This window comes from Hippopotamus amphibius, chromosome 15 (assembly GCF_030028045.1).
Source record: "Hippopotamus amphibius kiboko isolate mHipAmp2 chromosome 15, mHipAmp2.hap2, whole genome shotgun sequence".
Lineage (NCBI taxonomy): Eukaryota > Metazoa > Chordata > Mammalia > Artiodactyla > Hippopotamidae > Hippopotamus > Hippopotamus amphibius.
Window position 1 is genome coordinate 48,530,106 of NC_080200.1, and position 22,830 is coordinate 48,552,935.

At 31.6% G+C, this 22,830-nt stretch overlaps 1 protein-coding gene across 2 annotated transcripts in view; it reads left to right on the forward strand.

The window, feature by feature from the left end:
* The window catches only part of CDH9 (cadherin 9), a 98,821-nt gene that overhangs the window by 64,060 nt on the left and 11,931 nt on the right, over positions 1-22,830 (forward strand). The window contains exons 3-6 of one of the 2 annotated variants that reach the window (XM_057709505.1): positions 5,249-5,368; positions 6,004-6,171; positions 8,335-8,522; positions 9,545-9,798. In XM_057709505.1, the coding sequence (XP_057565488.1) occupies positions 5,249-5,368; positions 6,004-6,171; positions 8,335-8,522; positions 9,545-9,798 (730 nt within the window). The remainder of the gene's footprint in view (positions 1-5,248; positions 5,369-6,003; positions 6,172-8,334; positions 8,523-9,544; positions 9,799-22,830) is intronic. The other variant, XM_057709506.1, reaches the window with a different exon arrangement.

Below are 22,830 nucleotides of genomic sequence, written 5' to 3' on the forward strand. Positions count from 1 at the left end.
TGGTCCCTATAGGTTGACCAGTGGGCTAATGTAAATACACATCATGTCTCTTTGTGGGTTTATATTTGAGATAAGGAAACATCTAAAATCATGCTCTCCATTTCAGCTTCCTATTCTTGAGAATTCTATAGTTTGGTTTTCTAATTAATACCCTTTAACCACTGTAAAGCATTTTTTTCTTTTATGTATGTTATTTTGCCAGATATTTTAACATTTAATAGTACAAAAACTGTCACTTAGCCTTCTCCAGAAAGATTTGATATACCTATTGGAGTAAAAAGTATAATTAACATGACAGATGTTTGAATATGATAAATTTGGATAGTTGATTTAAATTTGAATAAATTTTTAAAATTTTAAAGCATTACCTCATTTTTAAAAAACAGAATATTTATCAGAGAATGTTTATATTTTAAACTCAAATAACCTATAATTTCTCCTGTATTATTTTGGGCTATTTAATGGGATATTATCTTCCACCCAGTATAATCTAGCTACCTAATTCAAAGATATTCTTTCTCATCTGAAATATTAATAGAATCCAGATTCTATTAATATTTATCAAGTGTGTAATAAGATCAGAACTGAACTAAGTACTTGTCTATTTCATTTTTTTAAAACCTTTCAGTTGTTCAATACCTGTATTAAAATATAGAATATATAAGTTTATACATAGGAGAAGGTTTGCAGATTATCTTGTCCAAAAAGTCCTTCATGCAAAGCAATCTGTATTTCATTTATTTTAATTGTGGGCAGTACAATTTCTGATGAATGTAGACCTTAAATATGAGAATTTGTGCCATCACCAATTATATTTCCTGCATGTCTACAATTAAAAAAAAAAACTGAGAAAAGTGTATAGGAGGCAGCTGTATGACTCCAGTTGCAGATTTTGGTATTAATAAACAAAGATTTAAGAACTACAGGTAAATCTTGATCCTATTTATAGAGGATAGTTATTATTCTTTATTACTAATGTTGACATTACTGCACTAATTGATTCTTCCTTGGCGCACTCATAGACTGTATGTGTATCTATTTATAAACAGGAATATACATATCATAAATATTGGATTGGCCAAAAAGTTTGTTCAGTTAGTGACTACGTTGTTCAACAAAGTCCTTAGTGAAAATGAAAGATGTACCTTTCATTTGTATTTAAAACTGAATGAACTTTTTGGCCAACCCAATACTATATGTATATGTGGAAGATACTATACTTGATTTAATTACCTCTTTTAATAAATAAGTAAAAATGACCCCAAAAGAGTTAAACTGGCTTGCTCAAAAACATAGAGATGACTTATTACTATGCTAGATTTAGAAAGAAAAAAAGTTAATAAAATTCAGAGATAGCTGGATAATTTTAATACCTTACCATTTTTCTCCATTATAAAACAGTTAATGGTTATTATGCAAAATGTAGTTTGGAAAGCTAATTTTATTAGATTCTTCATGACTCCTTGAAAGTAGAATTTTTCTTGTTTTATTATTTTAATTCAAATTTCTCAGTGAAAGTAAATCCAAATAAGTGTAAGGAAAGGGGAAACTGCATTTTACAATATGATTTTAGATCCATATATATATGTCTAAATGAAAAGTATACATATTTATATCCTGAAACTGTATTGTTATTTTGTAAACTCTCCTACCTGATTTAAAGGAAAAGAAAGATTAACTCGTTAAAGTTTTATAGTTGTGATTTTCTCTGCTTTTACCTATACAAATAACCATTTACAGAGAAATGTAAAGGGTGATACTTGGGAACTTTGTTAGGCTATGTGTGACCCATATATTAACAGCTAAAGCCCATGCATAATCACATAATAAAGAATGCCTCCTTTCTAAATGAAGTAATGCACAATTATTTAATTCTAAAATTATTTTCATTATATTATTGATTTTAAATTAAATCAAACACTTGAAAAACTACTATTATTAACTTTGAGGGTAAATGAGAATACATAAACTCTTTTTTCTCATCTTATCCTTCTTTCCAATGTTGCAGTCCAGTGTTCTCCTTTATTCTGTCCCCTTCTACATGATTATTTTTGTCTTAATATATTTGTCTTTTCTTTTCCTCTCTCACCAAATCCTCTCCTTGCTTTTTCCCCATGTCTCTGCTTATTTCTATCAAAAGCATACGCCATATTTCATTTTGGTTCTCAGACATGTGCCTTCTTTTCCCTTTTATTGGTACTTAAAATCAAATGACTCCAATTAACTCTTGAAATCTGAAACACATTTAGCATCTTCTGATCAGAACACCTAATCTGGATGATATGTGAGGATATTTAGTGAAAGAAAATGGGATACACTTTGAATTAGATATTTGTAGCAGATTCCTATGTTTTATGTTTTCCATTTTTTTTGGTCATTATACTTTGGTTAAAGATTATCTATCAACTTTCTATATTTGCATACATTCATCTCTCTTAAGGCAAATTCCTATTGTATAATTTTGGCGGTTTCTCATTGACTGGGTATTTTTCCTAACTGGTCCCTCAAAAACTTACCTAGTTCCCCTCCCACACTGCCCACCCAAAAAGGAATCTGTTTTTAGTTTTTCACAGGTTACACAAATAACTCATCAGTGAATGCTTCATGTCCTAAGCTAGGCCCTTTCTTAGAGGCACACTGCCTGTAGATTCAAGTATGTGTCTAATCATATGTCTAGACAGGCCATTTAGTACAGTATTTAAAATGAAGCTTCTTCATACTGGCTAGATCAAATCCCATCCTATCACCTACTAGCTGTGTGATCATGAGTGACCTCTATATGACCCAAGACCTATTTTATCATGAGCCTAAAATAATAATACGAATCAAGAGCTGAGAACTCTGCCTAGTCTACAGTAAGTATTTTGTCAGTGTTAGATCTTACTATAACTTTGTACTAGAAACTCTGCTGGGTTTTAGAGATGAAATATTGAACAAAAGCAGACATAGCCCCTGCCTTTGGAGAGAATACATCACATAAGACAAAACCTAAAAATAAATGACAGTTAATATGTGTTTAATAAAAAAGTAAATACTTAAATTATTGAGAATAAATGGAACATATATAGCTCATAAAATTTAGAGGATATAAAATCAAAGCAGTGTATTTCCTTTTAGTCTTTCTTTATAAACAAATATTTATAAAATTAATACAAAAACACCTAAACCACTTTCTATCTAATTTTGTTATTAGTATGAACTGTAAAATGTCCTTATATTTATGGGAAAAGAAAAAAAAAACTATCCATTCCCTAAATTTCAACACACTACCTATTTCTCTGTTTTTCATTTTGCTATCATAAAAAACATATCAGTGATATGCTATCAGTGTTTATTGGTGTTTAACAACATTCCAATTTTTACCATGATTCTGAGAGGGGGGACAGTATTTTATGTGGGTATTTGTAGCATTTTAGCCATGTTATAGGATTGATTTCCATTCTTTAATTTCTTTATTATTTTTAGGTCAAGTATTTTCAGGTAAGTTCAAAGATCATATACCCATGATAAAGAGCAAATGATCAAAACCAAATTTAACAACAAAATATTATTAAAAGTGTCAAAAAAGTATAAAGTTGTGTTTTTACCTGTGCCCATTATGAAATGATAGCCACAGTCAAAGAAAAATGAATCTGGTAGCAAAAGAAATGCCATGAAATCAATTAATTAAATACTCACATTTAGCATCTTGGTTATGCTTAATAATTCATATTTCAAATAATGCTCAAGCATGGAAACAATTGTTAATTTAACACATGTTCACATAGGGTTATATAAAAATAAATATAAATCAGAAAACCACTCTAGTTGAACTTTTGAACATTAATGTGGGGTGGAAATCACTTTATGATTTCTGCTTTGGTGTAACTAGGACAGGAGTGGATTTTTTTAAATGGTAAAAGAGTACACCTGGGACTAACTGAGTAAATTGTAGTCTGTCCTCCCACAGACATATCAATTCCACTGCAGCTGAGGAAACAGAGGCTTCAAGAGGAAGAGCTCATGTTCTCATATTATGCTAACTAATTTTGAGAAAATATAAAAATACTTGTTAAATTCATGTCTTCAAATATCTTGATGGAAAATAAAGCTATTAGCTTTATCTTACTGTGCAATATGTTAATTTCTAGAATCTTCATAAGCAAATATGTGCAAATTTTGAGAAACATTCACTACTACTCAATTAGACAAGCTATGCGTGTGTAATGTATGTGGAATATTAAAGTTGGTTAGAGTCAATATGGAACTCACTTTTTCTAAAGAACTTTAAAATCTGTGTAAGAATCAGAGTCAACATTTTGAAAAATTGTGTGTAATATGCTAGAAAATGTCCTACAAACTCGTTTTGCTGAAAGAATACATGGTAGACTTTAGTTAATGGTAATTTTAGAATCATGCCTTGAATCTTTATAGAGTTCTAGAAAATATAAGAAAAGTCCATCAATATATCACATTATATTTATCTCCTGAAGCTAGCTCCTTTAAAGCTCTTTTATCTTTAAAAAACAATGATGTTACAAAGTTAAGAGAAAATAATTTAATTTCTGTAAAATAAAATTAAACTGAGAGTGATGGTAAATTATAGTATTGCATGTGAGACAATCATACACTTTTTTAACTCTGGAGGGGTATATCTACTGATTCACATATGTGTAGCAAATAATACATAGCATGTCAATAGGTATAATTGTATATGACTATGTTTACTACATTTTAAAGAGAGGCACAGACACAATAATCATATATATCTTGCATACCAAAAATTTTGGCAATTTTATGTCTTTTGTTTCTTCATAAAAACAGGGCCTCTTTATTTTCATTCAATTTACAATATATAGTTAATTGATCAGAATAAAAAGCAGCAGGAGTTCTTTCAATGTTGAGTTTATCTTTGAGTTCAGATTTCCAGTTAGCAATAAATGTACTAATTGAAAATTACATGTACACTGTATTCAGTGAAAAATTGTTTTCTGTCATAATATTTTCAACCAATTAACAGTGCATATTCATCTTTATAAATTTTGCTTTTGACTTTTTTAGATAGCTCAATAACAATAACAAAATCATTAAGGAATATTTAAATTAAAAAACAAAAAAGTGATTTTTTTTTTAGCAGCATAATTTAAACAAATTTCTTGAAACATGTACTATGGTCTAACACACCACATTTCCAGTAACATGTTTTCATATGGACAGCTTCAAATTTCTAAGTATTTAAATGTCTGTGTTTGGGTGGGGATTCATGTAGGTACATCTGTTATACAAGTGACTGCAACAGATGCAGATGACGCCAACTATGGAAATAGTGCCAAAGTGGTTTATAGCATATTGCAAGGACAGCCATATTTTTCAGTGGACCCAGAATCAGGTAACAACATTTAATACTTGGTCTCTTTCTCATTATGTAATACATCTGGATGCACAATTAATTTATAGATTTTTCTATATTTAAAAAGATATCTCTTTAGTATCATGTTTTTATTTATTCCTTATATTGGGTGGGCCAAAAAGTTCGTTCCTGTTTTTCCATAACAGAAAAACCCGAATGAACTTTTTGGTCAACGTAATTGTTACTCCATGGAAACAGAAGCAGATTTCCTATTATTTAAAAAGACTTGAATCCTTAGCCCTTTAGACTATTATTTATTGAGTTTAAATTTATTACACTAAATACCAAATTTCAGAGATTCAACACATAAAATCAAAAAATTGTGACAATCATCAAAATTAAACAAGCTTATTCATCTAAAGACTTTTGACAGAAGTTAGTCTTTTTTTAATTAAAAGGATAATTAAATAGATTTAGCAAAAATCATTTCCTGAACAATAGTCCATGGAAGAATTCTTTTCTGTTCTGTAATTATGTTAAATTTGTTATGGATTGAAAGGCTTATCTAGGTACATTGACATGCTATCATCTGTCTGTTCTGATTCATTTCTGTATAGCTTAATTTTAAAACTCAGTGATTGAATTGCAAAATATTTGTCTGTTTTTTCCAAAAGGCATAATAAAAACTGCATTACCAGACATGAGCAGAGAAAATAGAGAGCAGTACCAAGTGGTTATACAAGCCAAAGACATGGGCGGCCAGATGGGAGGGCTTTCTGGAACCACTACAGTGAACATCACTCTGACAGACGTCAACAACAATCCTCCTCGATTTCCCCAGAGTAAGAGAGGTTTCAGTGATATCATGTTGAAAGTTTCTCAAACACTTTATAGGCAGTTTAATACATTTACCAGTAGTTTCACTACTAGTTTATCAATAAAGACGAGTCCACAACCCCTCCTCCCATAGAATATCACTATTTCCCACAAATTAATTAAAAGTGACTATATCATTTTCATCATTGAGTAGGTAATGGAGTAAACAGGAAATGAGGTTCTTTTTGGCAACTTTAATTATCCTCTTCTACCTTTTGAAGAGTTGTAAGATTTTCCAGACTACCTTTCCCAACATTTCCTATGATCATCTAGTTTTTTCCTTATCTTTTCCTGGTTGTATGCGTGGACTCTCAAGTCTGACCACCAGGCTTCAAATCCCATGTTTATCACTTGTCTTGCCTCAGTTCTCTTGTTTGTATGTAAGAATTATAATACCTTATTTAATCAATTTTAAAACACAAGTTTGTTGATGTTTTAATGTCTCTGAAGTCAGATACTACATTAAAATCAATGTTAGTTGTTTTAAATGGCCACATTTTTCTTTCTTATTGGCCCATAGCCTTACGGAATGACTTTGTTGTGATCACATCTGAGATATGTCATAGTTTGCTGGTATCTGCTACCTACTTGTGAAGATTAGATCAGTCAGCAGCCTTTCAGCTGTCATCTTTTTAGGCATGTATGTTAAACCATGGATTCTTTGTAAGCCATGAGGTCCTACAAAAACAGACTCTCATTCTCTGCTGAAAATATTTCCATTTTTACAGTAAATAAAAGTATAAGGAGCCCTATTTTGAAATGTTTTGTTTAGAGCTCTCAAATTTTGAAAGGTTTTGTTTAGAGTTCTCAAATTTCAATTAATAACATTGATTCCAAGACAATAAAGTGTTTTTTTCAAGCTAATCAAGTTTGAAATACTTGATGATACAGCTTTGGATGGTAGACATATGATAAATGTTAAAAAAAATAAGGGTTGCTGAGAATATGAATAATAACCCTAATTAACACAAATCTAAACTTTGCATTGTTTCCTTAAATATAAACCAAAAGAATATGATGTGATGAATTCTCAAACGACTTGCCACTCTATAATTCTATGCTCTAATATACCATTAGCAGAAGGTTTGCAGCTACAATAGGGATAGTAAAAATGTTTTTGAACTAAGAACTGGGTGAAGCATGTTAAAGACATAATTTCATGTAATTTTCATAAGAAACCTATGAGTTAATTGTTATTATCATCTCTATTTTATAGATGTGGAAATTAAGGGTTAAAGTATTCAACTAACTTGCCCAGTGATGAAAATTCAAATCCAGGGCAGCTGGATTCAGAAGTCCCTCTTCTTAACCACCAAGAAAATTGGAAAGAGAACAGACTTTGAAGTCAGAGAGACTTAGTTTTGCCTTTTGCTTTTCCCAATTTTACAGGATTTCCTTGAGCCTTATCTGAGGATAAAACACCTGCCTTCATTCTATAAGGACTAATGTTAGAATTATAGTAAATATATTAACATAGAAGGCTTTTGGCCTTATATATATTTCAACACATTAAATGTTTAAAAACATTTCTAACTTTCATTAACATTTTTTGTGATATTTTCCTATTATCTCTTGAATAAACCCTTAGAAACTAAAATGCTTTTATAAACAGTGCAGTGTAATGGCTGAAACTGCAGGAGACAGAAACTTTCATGTCCCACTTAAAGATATTAACAAGCAAAAAAAAAAAGAACTTGCTGTGTATGGATTTATTTTTTCTATCCCTGAGTTAGAATATAAGAATAAATGTATGTTCTAAATAATTTAGTATATGTAAAAATATATAATGACAATGTTGAATGCTTCAGATAAGCAGTAAATATGAGCTTTCCTTGCCCTCTGAAGTCAAAAGTTCTGGACTCTAATATCTGGTCTACCATGTATTATCTAAATAACCTTGAGACATTCACTTAATCTTTCTGGAACATATATTTCTCATTACAAAATGAGAGTTCTCTGCCTCTATAAATTATTTTTCCAACTTAATAAATCTATAATGTTTGACGGCTTACAATTCAATAAGATGAAAAAGTCTCCTAATTTAAAATTAATTTAATTAAGTAAAAAAGGCAGGGGAAGTGAAAGATTTTTGTTATCTAAAGATGAAACAGCTTTGATTTAATTTTCAGGTACGTATCAGTTTCATTCTCCTGAGTCTGCACCTCTTGGAACTCATCTTGGGAGGATAAAAGCCAATGACCCTGATGTGGGGGAAAATGCTGAGATGGAATACAGCATTGTTGAAGGAGATGGAGCAGACATGTTCGATGTCATCACTGACAAGGATACACAGGAAGGGATTATAACTGTCAAACAGGTTTCTTCTTGCTGTCTTCATTTCTTTCATTTAGGGCTGTATAGTTTATTTTTGCTTTTCAGGGAAGAAAAGCCTAGGATTTATTTCTCCCATCCTTTACGTGCTTCTATCCTTCATATAAATGGAAATAGTTGTGATTTCACTTCAAATAAGTTAAGCATCTTTATTACTGACACTTAAAAATTGATATAAAACCTCAACAGCTTGTGCTTATAGCAGACAACAATCAAACTAGTATTAGATAATCGCAAAAGTCTTTGTTTTATGTTTCTCCACGGTATTATTTCATTCATTTTTTAAAATATTTAAACTGTTAAGTACGATGGTCTGTTAAAATAGATGAGGCCTGAAGATGCTTGATTTTTTTAAAGCAGTGGAGGAGAACATTATAAAAAGTTACATAGAATAATCTAGCTAAATATTGATTACTTTATATCATCCTAATTTCTCTGCTTTCATTCACATCTTTTTTTCCACAGAGTTCAGGTTAATGAAAAAAAATTTTTTTTCTTTTTAAAACACTAGTTTTAGAACTGTAGGGCTTAAGGAAGCAACTTATATGAATGGTTTGCTAATTCTCAGCTTTATATTTCTGCTGATTTTAAGTTTTTATAACTTTAATAATAATAAGTAATAATTAGTAATAAAAAGTAGCCTATCTGTTTTTTTCAAAAATAACTTTTTATTAGTTATTTATTTTATACATATTAGCATATATATGAGTATGTATGTATTTGTTAGATAATACTTCATTTACCTATGACCACCAAAGTGTAAAATGCATTACTAAGTGTGAATCCATCTTAATGTGTATACTATTATATTGAATTATTCCCTACAAATATGTAAGACAAAAAAATTTTTACTAATTTATTTGTTATACCCATGAAGCAATAATTGGGAAAGTTATTTAACCAGAATTACAGGTACTAGTAAGAGAGGTAGTTATTAAATTTTGAAATTGTCTTCTATTTTTATGTCTGCTATATTATACTAATTTTTCTTATTCTATTTAACTTCAGAATTTAGATTATGAAAACAAAATGCTGTACACTTTAAAAGTAGATGCAAGTAACACTCACCCTGATCCACGATTCCTACACTTGGGACCTTTCAAAGACACAGCTGTGGTCAAAATATCTGTGGAAGATATAGATGAGCCTCCTGTGTTCAGTAAAATTTTTTATGTGATAGAAGTAGATGAAGATGTAAAGGAAGGCAGCATCATTGGACAGGTTACAGCATATGACCCAGATGCCATGAACAATTTAATAAAGTGAGTATTTTGAGAAAACTTAAGCTTGAAGAAAAATAATAATCTTACTATTTACAATCTGTGTAAAAAAAAGTATGATGTATGATCAAGTACAGTAATAAAACCAAACACTTTCATAGCACAGACTCTTAGCTGGGCTGTCTTCTAAGTGCTCTGGACATATTATTTCATTTGACTTTTATCACATTTTACAAGGTAGCTCCTATCATTATATCTTTCTGTAGATAAGACTAAGATACTGAACATTTAAATAACTTGACAAATAATTACTCACTGGCAAAGCTGGGTTTGAGGTTCAGGCTGTCTGGCTCCAGTGTCCATGATTTTAATCCCTTAGTTATTGATGTAATTCTTGTCTCATTGTCCTTCTTAGATAAATCATAGTTCAAATAATAAGATATCTAAACAAATAAATTAGAAAAAAATGTTCTTCTAGAAAAGGTATTGAGATACCTTGAAAATTGATAAAATACCGTCTTTTGAAAATAGTCCCTAGGCACATTTTACATCAAATTTTTTGAGAAGCAAAGTATCAATTATATTCTATTAATAATATAGAGAATTGGTAGAGAGAATAATGATATTTGAGAACAGTAAAAGTATTAAAAATTCGTATAGTATTGTGAGGGACAATGTAATATTTCCCACAGTTTGGATATTGTTTTAACCATTTCAATACTTTTACATATTGTCTGTTAATGTGTGGCTAGTAAAATGCCTAGAATTATGCTTTGTTAAAAATTTAATTTCTTATCCAACAAAGACCTGTTGGTGTAGCACAGAAATCTGTACTTAATATCTTGTAATAACCTATAATGGAAGTGAATGTTAAAAAAGAATATGTACATATTTATATATATGTGTAACTGAATCATCTTGCTGTATTCCTAAAACTAACACAACATTGTACTAAATCAACTATATTTCAATACTTTTTTTATTTTAATTTTTACTTAAATGGTTAAATATTTATTGGGAATGCCCAAATTTCCTAGAATTCATGTCATACTATTATACATAGAAAGCTAATGAGCAGAATACTAAAAATATAAGTATTAAATTTGGTTTAAGATGTAATAACTATTCAAGTGTTAATTTACAAAGCAATGTTTGTTGCACTAAATATACCCTAATTTATATTTAATTTGTTGGTCAATTAATATATTTTTAAAATAAAGAAACTTCATGAAATTTTAATCTGTAATTAGTACTCAGAGTTTAGCTTGAAATATTTGGTTAGTTTTAGGTTAATTAGAATAGAATTCACTTAACTTTCTCTTTTAAATAAACATTAAGGTTCAAATTATATATTTTGTATGTTGTTCAACATTAATTTAAAAACATGAATTATAATAATACCAATGCATAAAATGTTATTTTACTCTGACACTTTTGTATCAGCATACATTAAATGGATTAATTTAAAATTCCCTTATTGTATAAAACAAAACTCCCAAAATTAAATGAATAAGTAATCCAGTTTTCCAGTGGTCTACACATATGTTCCAGCATGATTATATTCAAAATGTTTGTTTATTTTTTACTGAAATTGAGTGTGGCTGATGGGTTTTGGTGTCTCTTATATGTATATTTATTTTTGTAAGTAAATAACAAAAGGAAGTTTAAAGTGTTTTCGTGTTCTTTACAATATTGAAATAGAAAAAAAAAACACCACTTATATTAAAGATGGATAAGGGGTCATCCATACCAACAGCTGTAAATGCTCAATAAGTATCTGTCCCTGATAGATTTTGCAATTTCCAAAAAATAGTAGTCAGTGTTGGCTGAGACTTCATTTCTACCTAGTATTTGTGGCACCAAATGCTTATGCTTAAAATTCCATATTCATGTTTTCAAAAAAGTTATTGATTGTAGCTTTTGTCAGTTAACATCACTCACTGTTAGAAAGCTTTAGACAAGTGACCGTATATTGACTCTTTTAGATTAAGAACAATTTATTAGCAAACTACTCTACGTTACTCAGTATGAATGAGACAGGACCATAATAATTTCTGTATCCTTTTCTCATTCATTTATTGTATCTTGCATATTAGGAATTCAATTAATGTTGGTTAACTTGAGATAGGCAAGCTGATTTTCCATGTTGCCAAGGGTATTTATTTATTCAAAGAACATCAAGGGTTTCATTAAGTTTAATCACTTTAACCATCCTTTCTACACAAATGCTTTAATCTTATCATTAAATCAAATAATAAGCAATGAAATATATGCTTTTCTACTTCAATTCTAGAATCAGATTCATGACATGAGAGTAAAATATTTTCCTATCCTTTCCTCTATAAAATAATTGTTATCATTTATTGAGCCCTTGCTATGATCTGGAAGCTATCCAAAGAGCTTTATATTTATTAGATCATTTAAATCTCATCACAACATTATAAGGCAAGTTATCACCTAATTTTTTAAATTTTTTTTATTTTAGATTGGAGCATAGTTGATTAACAATGTTGTGTTAGTTTCAGGTGTACAGCAGAGTGATTCAGTTATACACATATATGTATCTATTCTTTTTCAAATTCTTTTCCCATTTAGGTTATTACAGAACATTGAGCCGAGTTCCCTGTGCTGTACAGTAGGTCCTTGTTGATTATCTATTTTAAATGTAGTAGTCAGACTCACAGACTTAGAGAACAAACTTATGGCTACCAGGGGTGAAGGTAGTGGGGAGGGATAGACTGGGAGTTTGGAATTGACATGTATACCTACATTTTATAAAAAATGCAAAGAGTTTAAGGAACTTTACTAAAGACCCTGTACAAATAATTAGCAGACTGAGGGTTCAAACTGCTGTTGATCTGAATGCACAGCCAATATGTTAGCGGATATATTCTGCTTTCTTACTGACCTGATTGTTAATTAGAGATAATTAATATTGTTTCACATTCATAAACTAATTTGACTGACCTCAGTGGTACAAAGCAAAAAAAAAAAAAAATTGTCCTTGAGGACAAAATTATACAAAAAGCAAAATATGGATTTTGTCCCTCAGAATTTGGTCTAGGAAATTTCATCTTTTTTCCATTTCCCACAATAAGAAATTTCTTGTTTTGCTTCCATTTTATTGAGACATAATTTATATATAGCACTGTAAAAGTTTAAGGTGTACAGCATAATGATTTGACATACATATATCATGAAATGATTACCACAGTAAGTTTAGTGAACATCTATCATTCCATGTATATACAAAGTTAAAGAAACAGCAATTTTTTTTCCTTCTGAAGAGAAGACTTAGGGTTACTCTTTAACAACTTCCATATATAACATATAGTAGTGTTTAATTATATTTATCAAGTTTTATATCAATATCACTAGTACTTATACATGTTATAACTGGAAATTTGTACCTTTTGGCTGCCTTCATCCAATTCTCCCTCCCTCCACCCCCACTTCTGCTAACCTCAAATCTGGTTGTTCCTCTATAAGTTTGTTTGTTTGTTTTTGAAGTCTAATTTTCCTACAACGCTATGTTATTTCCTGTTACACAACATAGTGATTCAAAATTTCTAAGCATTTCAAAATGATCACCATGATAAGTCTAGTTAGCAACTGCCATACAAAGGTATTACATAGTTATTAACTATATTCCCCACACTATACATTTCATACCTATGACTCATTTATTTGCCAAGTAGAAATTTGTACCTCTTAATCTCCTCACCTATTTCTTTCCTCCCCAACCCTTTCTCTGGAAATGACCTGTTCTCTGTATCTATAACTGTTTCTGTTTTGTTATGTTTGTTCATTTGTTTTGCTTTTTAGATTTCACATACAAGTGAAATCATATAGTATGTTTTTCTCTGACAGATTTTACTTAGCATAATAACCTCTAGATCCATCCACGCTGTCACAAATGGCATAATTTCATTCTTTTGATGGCTAAGTAATATTCCAGTGTGTGTGTGTATGTATACACACACACACACACACATATACCACATCTTCTTTAGCCATTCATCTATCAGTGGGCGCTTAGGTTGCTTCCATATCTTGGATATTGTAAATAATGCTGCAGTAACATAGGGGAACATATATCTTTTCTAATGAATGTTTTCTTTTTCTGTTTCTTTTTTAGCATCTAACATGATGTTGCATATTATATACATGTATATGATACTACATACGTATACTACATATACATGTACTATATGATAGGTTGCCTTAAGGAATATGGACAATTTTATATACATTATATACAAAAGTAATTCTTATAATCCATGAACATGGTATATCTTTCATCTATTTGTGCATTGTTCAATTTATTTTATCACTATTACATAGTTTAGCAAGTACAGGTCCTTAGCCTCTTTAGTTAGATGTATTCCTATGTATTTTACTCTTTTTGATGTGATTGTAAATGGTATTGTTTTCTAAATTTCTCTTTTTGATAGTTCATTGTTAGTGTCTAGAAATACAACAAATTTCTGCATATTATCAATAATTTTGTATCTTCCAACTTTAACAAGTTAATTGATGAGTTCTAGTAGTTTTTTGGTGGCATCTTTAGGATTTTCTAAGTATAGTGTCATGTCATCTGCAAACAGTGACAGTTTTTATTCTTCCTTTCTAATTTGGATGGCTTTTATTTCTTTTTCTTGTCTGACTGCTCTGGCTAGGACTTCCAAAACTGTGTTGAGTAAAAGTGGTGAGAGTGTGTATCCAATCTTGTTACTGATTTTAGAGAAAATCTTTCAGCTTTTTACCATTGAGTATGATTTAGCTGTGGGCTTGTAATATATGGGCTTTGTTATGTTGAGTATATTCTCTCTCTACCCACTTTTGTGGAGAGTTTTTTATCATAAATGAATGTTGAATTTTGTCAAAAGCTTTTTCTGCATCTATTGAGAGATCATATGATTTTTACTCTTCAATTTGTTAATGTGGTGTATCACATTGATTTGCAAATATTGAACAATCCTTGCTTCCCTGGGATCAATCCCACTTGATCTTGGGGTATGAACCTTTTAATGTATTGTTGAATTCTTTTTGCTAACATTTTGCTATGGGTTTTTGCATCTGTGTTCATCAATGGTATAGGCTTGTAATTTTTTTCTGGTATCTTCATCTGGTTTTGGTATCAGGATGATGGTGGCCTCAGTATGAGTTTGGAATTATTATTTCTTTTTTACATTTTTTGGAATAGTTTGAGAAGGATAAATGTTTGGTAGAATTCATCTGTGAATACATCTGGTCCTGAACTTTTGTTTGTTGAGAGTTAGCATGAGGTTGTAGTTACCATGAGGTTTATATATAGCAATCCATATATATATGATTAAGTTACAGATCTCTTATGTTCAAACAGATTTTAACAATCCTGCATTTTTATTCCCCATCCCCACTCCACATTTACTGTTTTTGACATCATATTTTACATCTTTTTTTGTATATCCCTTAATTACTTATTGTATATTTAGATGATTTTACTACTTTTGTCTTTTAACCTTCCTACTAGTGTCGTACGTCATTTATTTACCACCTTATCTGTACACTTGCATTTACAAATAAGATTTTTCCTTTTGTAAATTTTCTATTTCTAGCTCTGCTTTTCTTTTTCTCTCAGAGAATTCCTTTAACTTTCCTTTAAATTTGGTTTGGTGTTGCTGAACCCTTTAGTTTTTGCTTGTCTATAAAACTGGTGATGTCTCCATCAAATCTGAATGAAACCTTGCCAGCAATACTATTATTGCATGTAGGTTTTTCCCTTTCATCACTTTAAATATACTGTGTCACTCCCTTCTGCCTGTTGAAAGTTGACTGATAGACTTACGGGAATTTTGTTGTACGTACCTTGTTGTTTTTCCCTTGCTGCTTTTAATATTCTCTCTTTATCTTTAATTTTTGTCATTTAGTTACAATATGTCTTGGTGTGGTCCTCTTTGGGTTGATTCTGTTTTGGACTCTGTGCTTCCCAGCCTGGATACCTGTTTCCTTTCTCAGGTTAGGGAAGTTTTGTGCTATGCCTTCAAATATGTTCTCTGCCCCTTTCTCTCTCTCTTCTCTTTCTGGACCCCAAAATACTAATTGTAATATGCTTAGTGCCTTACCAAATGTCTCTCTTAAGTTGTTCTTTTTTTTTTTGTTCTTTTTGCTGTTCTGCTTCAGTGATTCCCACTACCCTGTCTTCCAGCTTGTTGATCTATTCTTCTGCATCATCTAATCTGTTGATTCTTTCTGGTGTATTTTATATTTCAGTTATTGTATTCTTCATGTATGTGTGGTTCTTCTTCATATTTTATTAACTCTTTGTTAAAATCTTCTAACTTCTCACTCTGTTCATCCAGTCTTCTCCCAAGTTCTCTGAACATGTTTATGATCATTACCTTGAGCTCTTTATTGTGTAGATTGCGTCTCTCCACTTCGCTTACTCCTTTTTGTGGGGTATTATCTTGTTCCTTCATTTGAAAAGTATTGTTCTGCTGCCTCATTTTGCCTAATTTCTGTTTTTATTTCTATGTATTTGATAGGTTGGTTACATTTCCTGACCCTGGAAGTGATCTTTTTTTAGTAGATATCCCATGTGTCCCAGCAGTGTACTAACCTCTGGGTCATCAGAGCTATATCCTCTAGGGGTGCCCCCCTGTGGCCTGTGTTGGTCTTTCTGTTGAGGCAGATTGAGTGCTGTGGGTGGTCTGGTAGGAGTGGCTGGCCCCAGGTCTACTTGTTGCCAGACCATCCCTCTGTGTGGAGGCTGCAGGCTGCTGTCTCTCAAGGGGTAGGGTGATAATGTAGCTGGCTCTGGGGCCCCAGATATCCCAGGGTTATTACCAGCCCACTGGTGGGTAGGGATCATGATTGTAGTGATTGTGGGGCTGGGGGTCCTGAATCTCATGTCACTCTGTTTTTGGATGGGGCCAGATCCCAGAGGATCCCTAGACTGTTGCTGGCCTACTAGTGTGTGATGTTGGGTAGTGGGGCTAGTTCTGGTCACTAGTGGGCAGAGTTGGGTCTTGGAGTCTCTGGCTGCAGGGATCAGGGGCCCCAGAGCTGGTGCCAGCCTTCTGGTGGGTAGGACTGGGGCCCAGGGGGTTCTGGGGCTGTGCCTGCCCACTGGTAGATGAGACTGGTCCCAGGGCAAGTGCCAGCCCACTGGTGCAGGGAGCATATTAATACACCTATTAAAATATCCCCAAAATCTTCTGCCAAAGTTTCCTAATGCCCCTTTGTAATACTTCCCTCCCAAACATCCTGGAACCCAACCCCATCCCCAGGCAAACACTGAACTACTTTATAGCAATATAGATTAAATTTGATTGGATTTTCTTGAATTTATACAAATGAAATCATACAATATTTATTCTCTTTTAACTTCTTTCATTTAAGCATAACTATCTTGAGATTTTCCATATTGTTGAGCGCATTAATAGTTTATTTTTCTAATTGCTGAATAGTATTTCAAAATGTGGAAATACCACAATTTGCTTATCTGTTTACCTATTGGTTGACATTTTGAGTTGTTTCAAATATTTGGATAACACATTTATACACATTTGCATATAACTACACATACAAACATTTGTGTATCAGTATTTGTATAGTTACATGTTTTCACTTTTCTAGAGTAAATATCTAGGAGGGTTATGACTGGAACACATGGCAGTTATATGTTTAACTTTTAAAGGGCTTATACAATTTTATATTCCTACCAGCATGTGTGATGGGTCCAATTTCTCTACATCCTCACCAACCTGGGTACTGTCAACCATTTTAATTTCAGTCATTCTAATTGATGTATAATAGTATCTCCTTTACCCTTATGGCTAATGATATTGAGCATTTTTTTCCATATGTTTAGATCACCAACATATGTTTTTTAATGAGGTGTCTATTCAGAATTTGCCTAAATTTTACGGGGTTATTTCTTTGTTATTGATTTGAAGACATACACACACACACACACACACACACACACACACAGAGGATACAAGTCCTTTAACAGATATGTGATTTGCAAATATTTTCTCCCCAAGTCAGTGGATTGTATATCCATTCACTTAAAGTGACTTTCAAAAAGCAAAAGTTCTCAATTTTAATAAAATCCAATTTATTATCTTTTGAATTTATGGATCAAGCTTTTAGTATCTTATATAGGAAGCATCTGCCTGATCCCAAAATTCTCATTCTATTTTTTTATCTAGATTTATCACTTTTAGTATTATACTTATACCTATGATTCATTTTAAGTTAATTTTATATGGTATGAGTTATGGACCAAAGTGGTTTTTTTTTTTTTTTTTTTTTGGTATATGAATGTTTACATTGGAAACCCAATGTTTCCAGCACCACTGGTTGCAAAGACTATCATTTTCACTGAATAAACTTTGTACATTTGTCAAAATTCAATTGTTTATATAAGTATGAAACTAACTCTGAATTCTCTATTTTATTCCAATTATATATTTACCTGTGTTTACAAAATTGGCACACTGTTAGCTTTATAAAAAGTCTTTAAATTAGGTAGTATTTACCATTAAAATTTTTTTTTCCTACCTGAAGTTGCTTGGAAATTCTAGGCTCTTCACATTTTCATATATCAACTCCTACAATAGAGCCTCCTAAATTTTTTTATTGGGATTGTATTGAGTCCATTTATCAATGTAGGCAGAATTGATAATATCTTAATGATACTGAATATATTAATCTATATAAAATATGCATTTCTCCAGTCATGGAAGGTTTTTTTTCCAGCCATGGTTTGTGCTTTTATGTATACATATCAAGAACATATTTTATATTTTTTATTGCTTTATTGCACTGGCAAGAACTTCCATGACAATGTTAAATAGAAGTGATAAGAATGGAAGTCCTTGCCTTCCTCCTTGTCTTAAGAAGAAATTAGTCTTTCATTCTTAAGTATGATGCTGTTAGCCTATTTATGCTTTTGTATTTAAAATATGTTTCTTACTAGAAGCAGATAGTTGTGTTTTGCTTTACTGCACAATGTAACATTCTGTACCTTTTAATTGTGATGTCTAGACCATGTATTTAATGTGACTACTGATACTATTAATTTTAAATTATCATCTTGCTATTTGTTTTCTGATTGCTCTACCTTCTCTGTTTCATCTTTCTTATTTTCTGCCTTCTTTGGATTAATACTCTATTTTATTTTGTATTCTTTTTTATTTCCTTTTTTATGTTATCACTTTCTTTTTTTCTGGGTATAGAATTTTAGATTGAGGGTAGTTGTTTTTTTCTACCTCTATTGTAAAGATTTTGCACCGTCTTTCCATTTATTTTTCTCTTTGTAACTTAGTTGTTCCTTAGCATGTATTTAAATTTTGTCACTAGATTTTAGCAATTTGATTATGATGTGATTTGCTGTAACATGCCTCATATATTTAGTACTTGAAGTTTATTAACCTTCTTGGGTCTGTGAGTTTATGGCTTTTCTCAAACTTGGAAAACTTTTCAATCACTATTTATTCAATACTTTTGCCCTACCTACCTCTCTTTCAGATCATTTAATTTTAATTATGTTAGGTCTCTTGAAAGTGCAACAGAGCTCACTGGTGCTCTAATTTTTAAGCCCCCCAACCTTAATCATTTTAAATAGTTCCCATTCATCTTCCTTTTCAGGTTTACTAATCTTCTTTTTTCTGAAATATCTTACGTGCTTTAATTCCATCAGAGTATAATTTTCAACTCCCAACAGTAGTTTCTTCTATACATCTATATCTATATTATTTCCTTATTCTTTCCTCTAGTTAAACATACAGAATACATTTAAAATAACTTTTTAAATATTATTGTCAGCTATTTCTGTCAACTGTGTCATTTGTGGGTTAGTTTCACTTGACAGATTTTTCTTTGCAGTCACATTTCCCATTTTTTGCTTACCCGTGATTTTTGATTGCATGACAAACGTGCTTATACTGTGTTTAGTGTGTGATAGCTTTGCATTTTTATAAATACTCTTGAGCTGTGTTCAGATGTGTGGCTAAGTTACTTGAAACAGCTTAAACCTTTTGGTCTTTGCTTTAGCATCCCTTTGTCTAGAACTAATTTTGCCCCATAAACCAGGTAAGAGATTTCTGAGTATTCTATCAAAGCCCCATGAGTTATGAGTTTTCTACTTTGGCTGGTGGGAACTAGACTATTTCCAGACACATGCCAGTTCAATTTTGCTCCCTCTGGCCCTTATAATTGGTAACATCTGTGGCTTCATTTTATCTGCTCTCTTGTATGTTCTGATCAGTACTCAGCTGAAGAGTTGAGTAGGATCCTCTTCATATCTCTGTGGTGCTCTCTCTGTGAAGCTCTATCCTATGAAGTCCTCTGCCCAGAAAATTCTAGCCACCTTGGTCTCCCTGGACTCTCAGCATCATCTCCTGAACTCAAGGAATTGATAGGCTCTATTTGGGCTCCCACTTCCTGCATTATTGTTCAGAAACCCTCCCAGGCAGCAGCCAATTTTGAGGATCACATCATTTCTTCCTCCTATCTCAGGAATTACCCTCTCTGTCTCCTGGTATCTAATGTTTCAAAAATAATTGTCTCATATATTTCATCTGGTGTTTAGTGGATTTTGGCGGAGATGGGGGTGGTAAATCCAGCCCCTGTTATTTTATAGTTGAAGAGGACATTCAAAATATCATTTCAAATATGTTTTTGATTATATAATTGCAGCCATTCATTTTTAGAAAAGTAGATTGCATAGGTAATTTTGTAGCAAATAAGACACCTATAATTCTCCTCTCAGTAGATACTCCAGTGATATTTATTCTACTTCCATCAAGTATTTCATCTTTCAAACAGTTTATCAATCTCCTATTTTTTATTAAGTAGAGCTTATATAATATATATGGGTTTATGTATTCTACTAATTGTGAGTATTTGCTAATGTCAGTACAGTTTTTAATAAACTTCCATCGTAAATATAACATACTACCATGTAGGTAATGCATCACTGATGAAAATTTAGATTGTTCAGAGATTATATATATATGTACACATATATCTCCTTCCCTATATCTGATAATTTCCTCATGATACAATTTTAGGAGAAAAAGTTCTTGGTCAAAGACTGACAGTAAAACTTGCACTCTTGCTGTATGGTATATAAAAGTGGCTGATACATTTTTAAATTCATAGCTCCTCCAGAAATATTTACTTTTTGTAGGGTACTCAAGTCTTGAAAAAACAATGAGCAGTAATTTTACATGTAAAATCTCAAGAATTATGACAATGGGAAGAAAAATATTTGGAGAACAAATGAATCTGAAATTAAGTTCCTAAAATCATACTGCCACATCACCAAAATATAAAGCCATGCCTGAAAATATAGCATTAAGCTGATTCCTGTTAGCATAAAAATGTATGCAAAAAAAAAGCTTTATATATTCGATTATAGTATGAAAAACTAGCAGTAATTCAATAAGGAAACAACATTGTAATATTTGACTTGTTCATTTGCTCTGATAGCATTTAGAAGGATGACTGATCCCCAGAGAAGGAATAGGCTATGATAAATATCGTGGAGAAACATTTTCCAGGGAAAGTTTGTGAAGTAATTCTCACCCACCAGTAAATCTGTTCATCAAATGTACTTTCAGAAATACATCTGCCACTTGCAACATAAGATTATGGTTACAATTAGCAGCTGTTGTCAGCTCCGCTTCACCTCATTAGTAATCATAGATTTCCTAAGTTATAGGGTTGATTATAGCTTTACAGGTTCTGAAAGAACATGTTGTCTCATTTCACACCAATTTTATGCTCAACATATTTAAAGTTCAACAAATTTTAGAAGTAATCAGTTCTACCACAGTCAAATAGAGAAGTAAGTACAAAACAAACCTGCTGGTGAGAAATTTAGTTATGTCAAAATAAAATGTACATGATTCCAGCATAAACTGGAATAAGTGCCTTCATATATCATATATCAGTACTTCTTAATACTTGATTTTATTACAGAAAGTAAAATAATAGTAATTTCAAAATCATATCACTAATATTTGGGAAAAAAAGGTTAGAACTATTTGTTCAAGCAGTATCGCCACATTCTCAAGGAAGATTTCATAGTTTGAAGCTAGAAAATACATTTCTAGAAAGCAGTAGCTGGAAAGGAATGAGCAAACTCATAACCTAATTATACTGACTTCATGGAAGATGTACCTGGAATTCAGGAAAGGAAAAGGAATACTATCTTTGACATATTCCTACATGTTACTGATTTGTTCTGGTGTCTATAATTTAATTTACATTTTTTGTAGGAGGTGAAAATAAAGGGATCTACTGTGTGTTTGATTTTTAATTGTAGAACTTAAAAAACAAAAAGGAAACAAACTATAACCAGAGTTCAGCTTCCACAGTGTTAGCTCTCTTGTGATCTATTTACGTTATTATTTTTGCTGCTGATATGATTGGCTCCAGTTTCTGCCAAATGTATGCATTCAAAAAATTATGCCAATGATATTTTTAAAACTTATTGTTAAAAATTCAATATAATGAGATCAATAAAATATTGTTTTAACAAGCCATCTGCTGGGACATAGAGACAGTTTTGTCCCATGTTAAGTGTTTAACAGCCTCTTTTTGATCATTTGCTGTAATCCAGTGTACTTATTATTTATAGGTAAACCAGAACATCCTATTCTGTGTTGAAAATAGAACACTGGCTGCTAAATAAATGAAAATGATCTCTGGGCTTTGAAAAACTGCAAGGCATCATCTGCAGTGCGGCAAATTTATAAATACAGATCTGAAAGTTTGCGGTGTTAATGCTAAAGTGAACTATTTATAAATCATCAAGGTGATTCTCCTTCATGAATTGTTAACTTGAAAACAGTGTCTTTCAAGGTTGAACCTAAGAGTAGGGCAGCCAGAAACACAGACCTATTTTGATCCCACACAATCTCCAAGTGAGTCAAAGCTAGATTTGTATAATGTTAGAGCTGTTAACTACTCCTCAATCATAGAAACCCCCATAGTAATCTCTAGGGCGAGAGGTAATGGGCACAAAGTGATCTTTATTTTCCTCTTGATCTTTGATTTTCCAACAATGGAGATAAA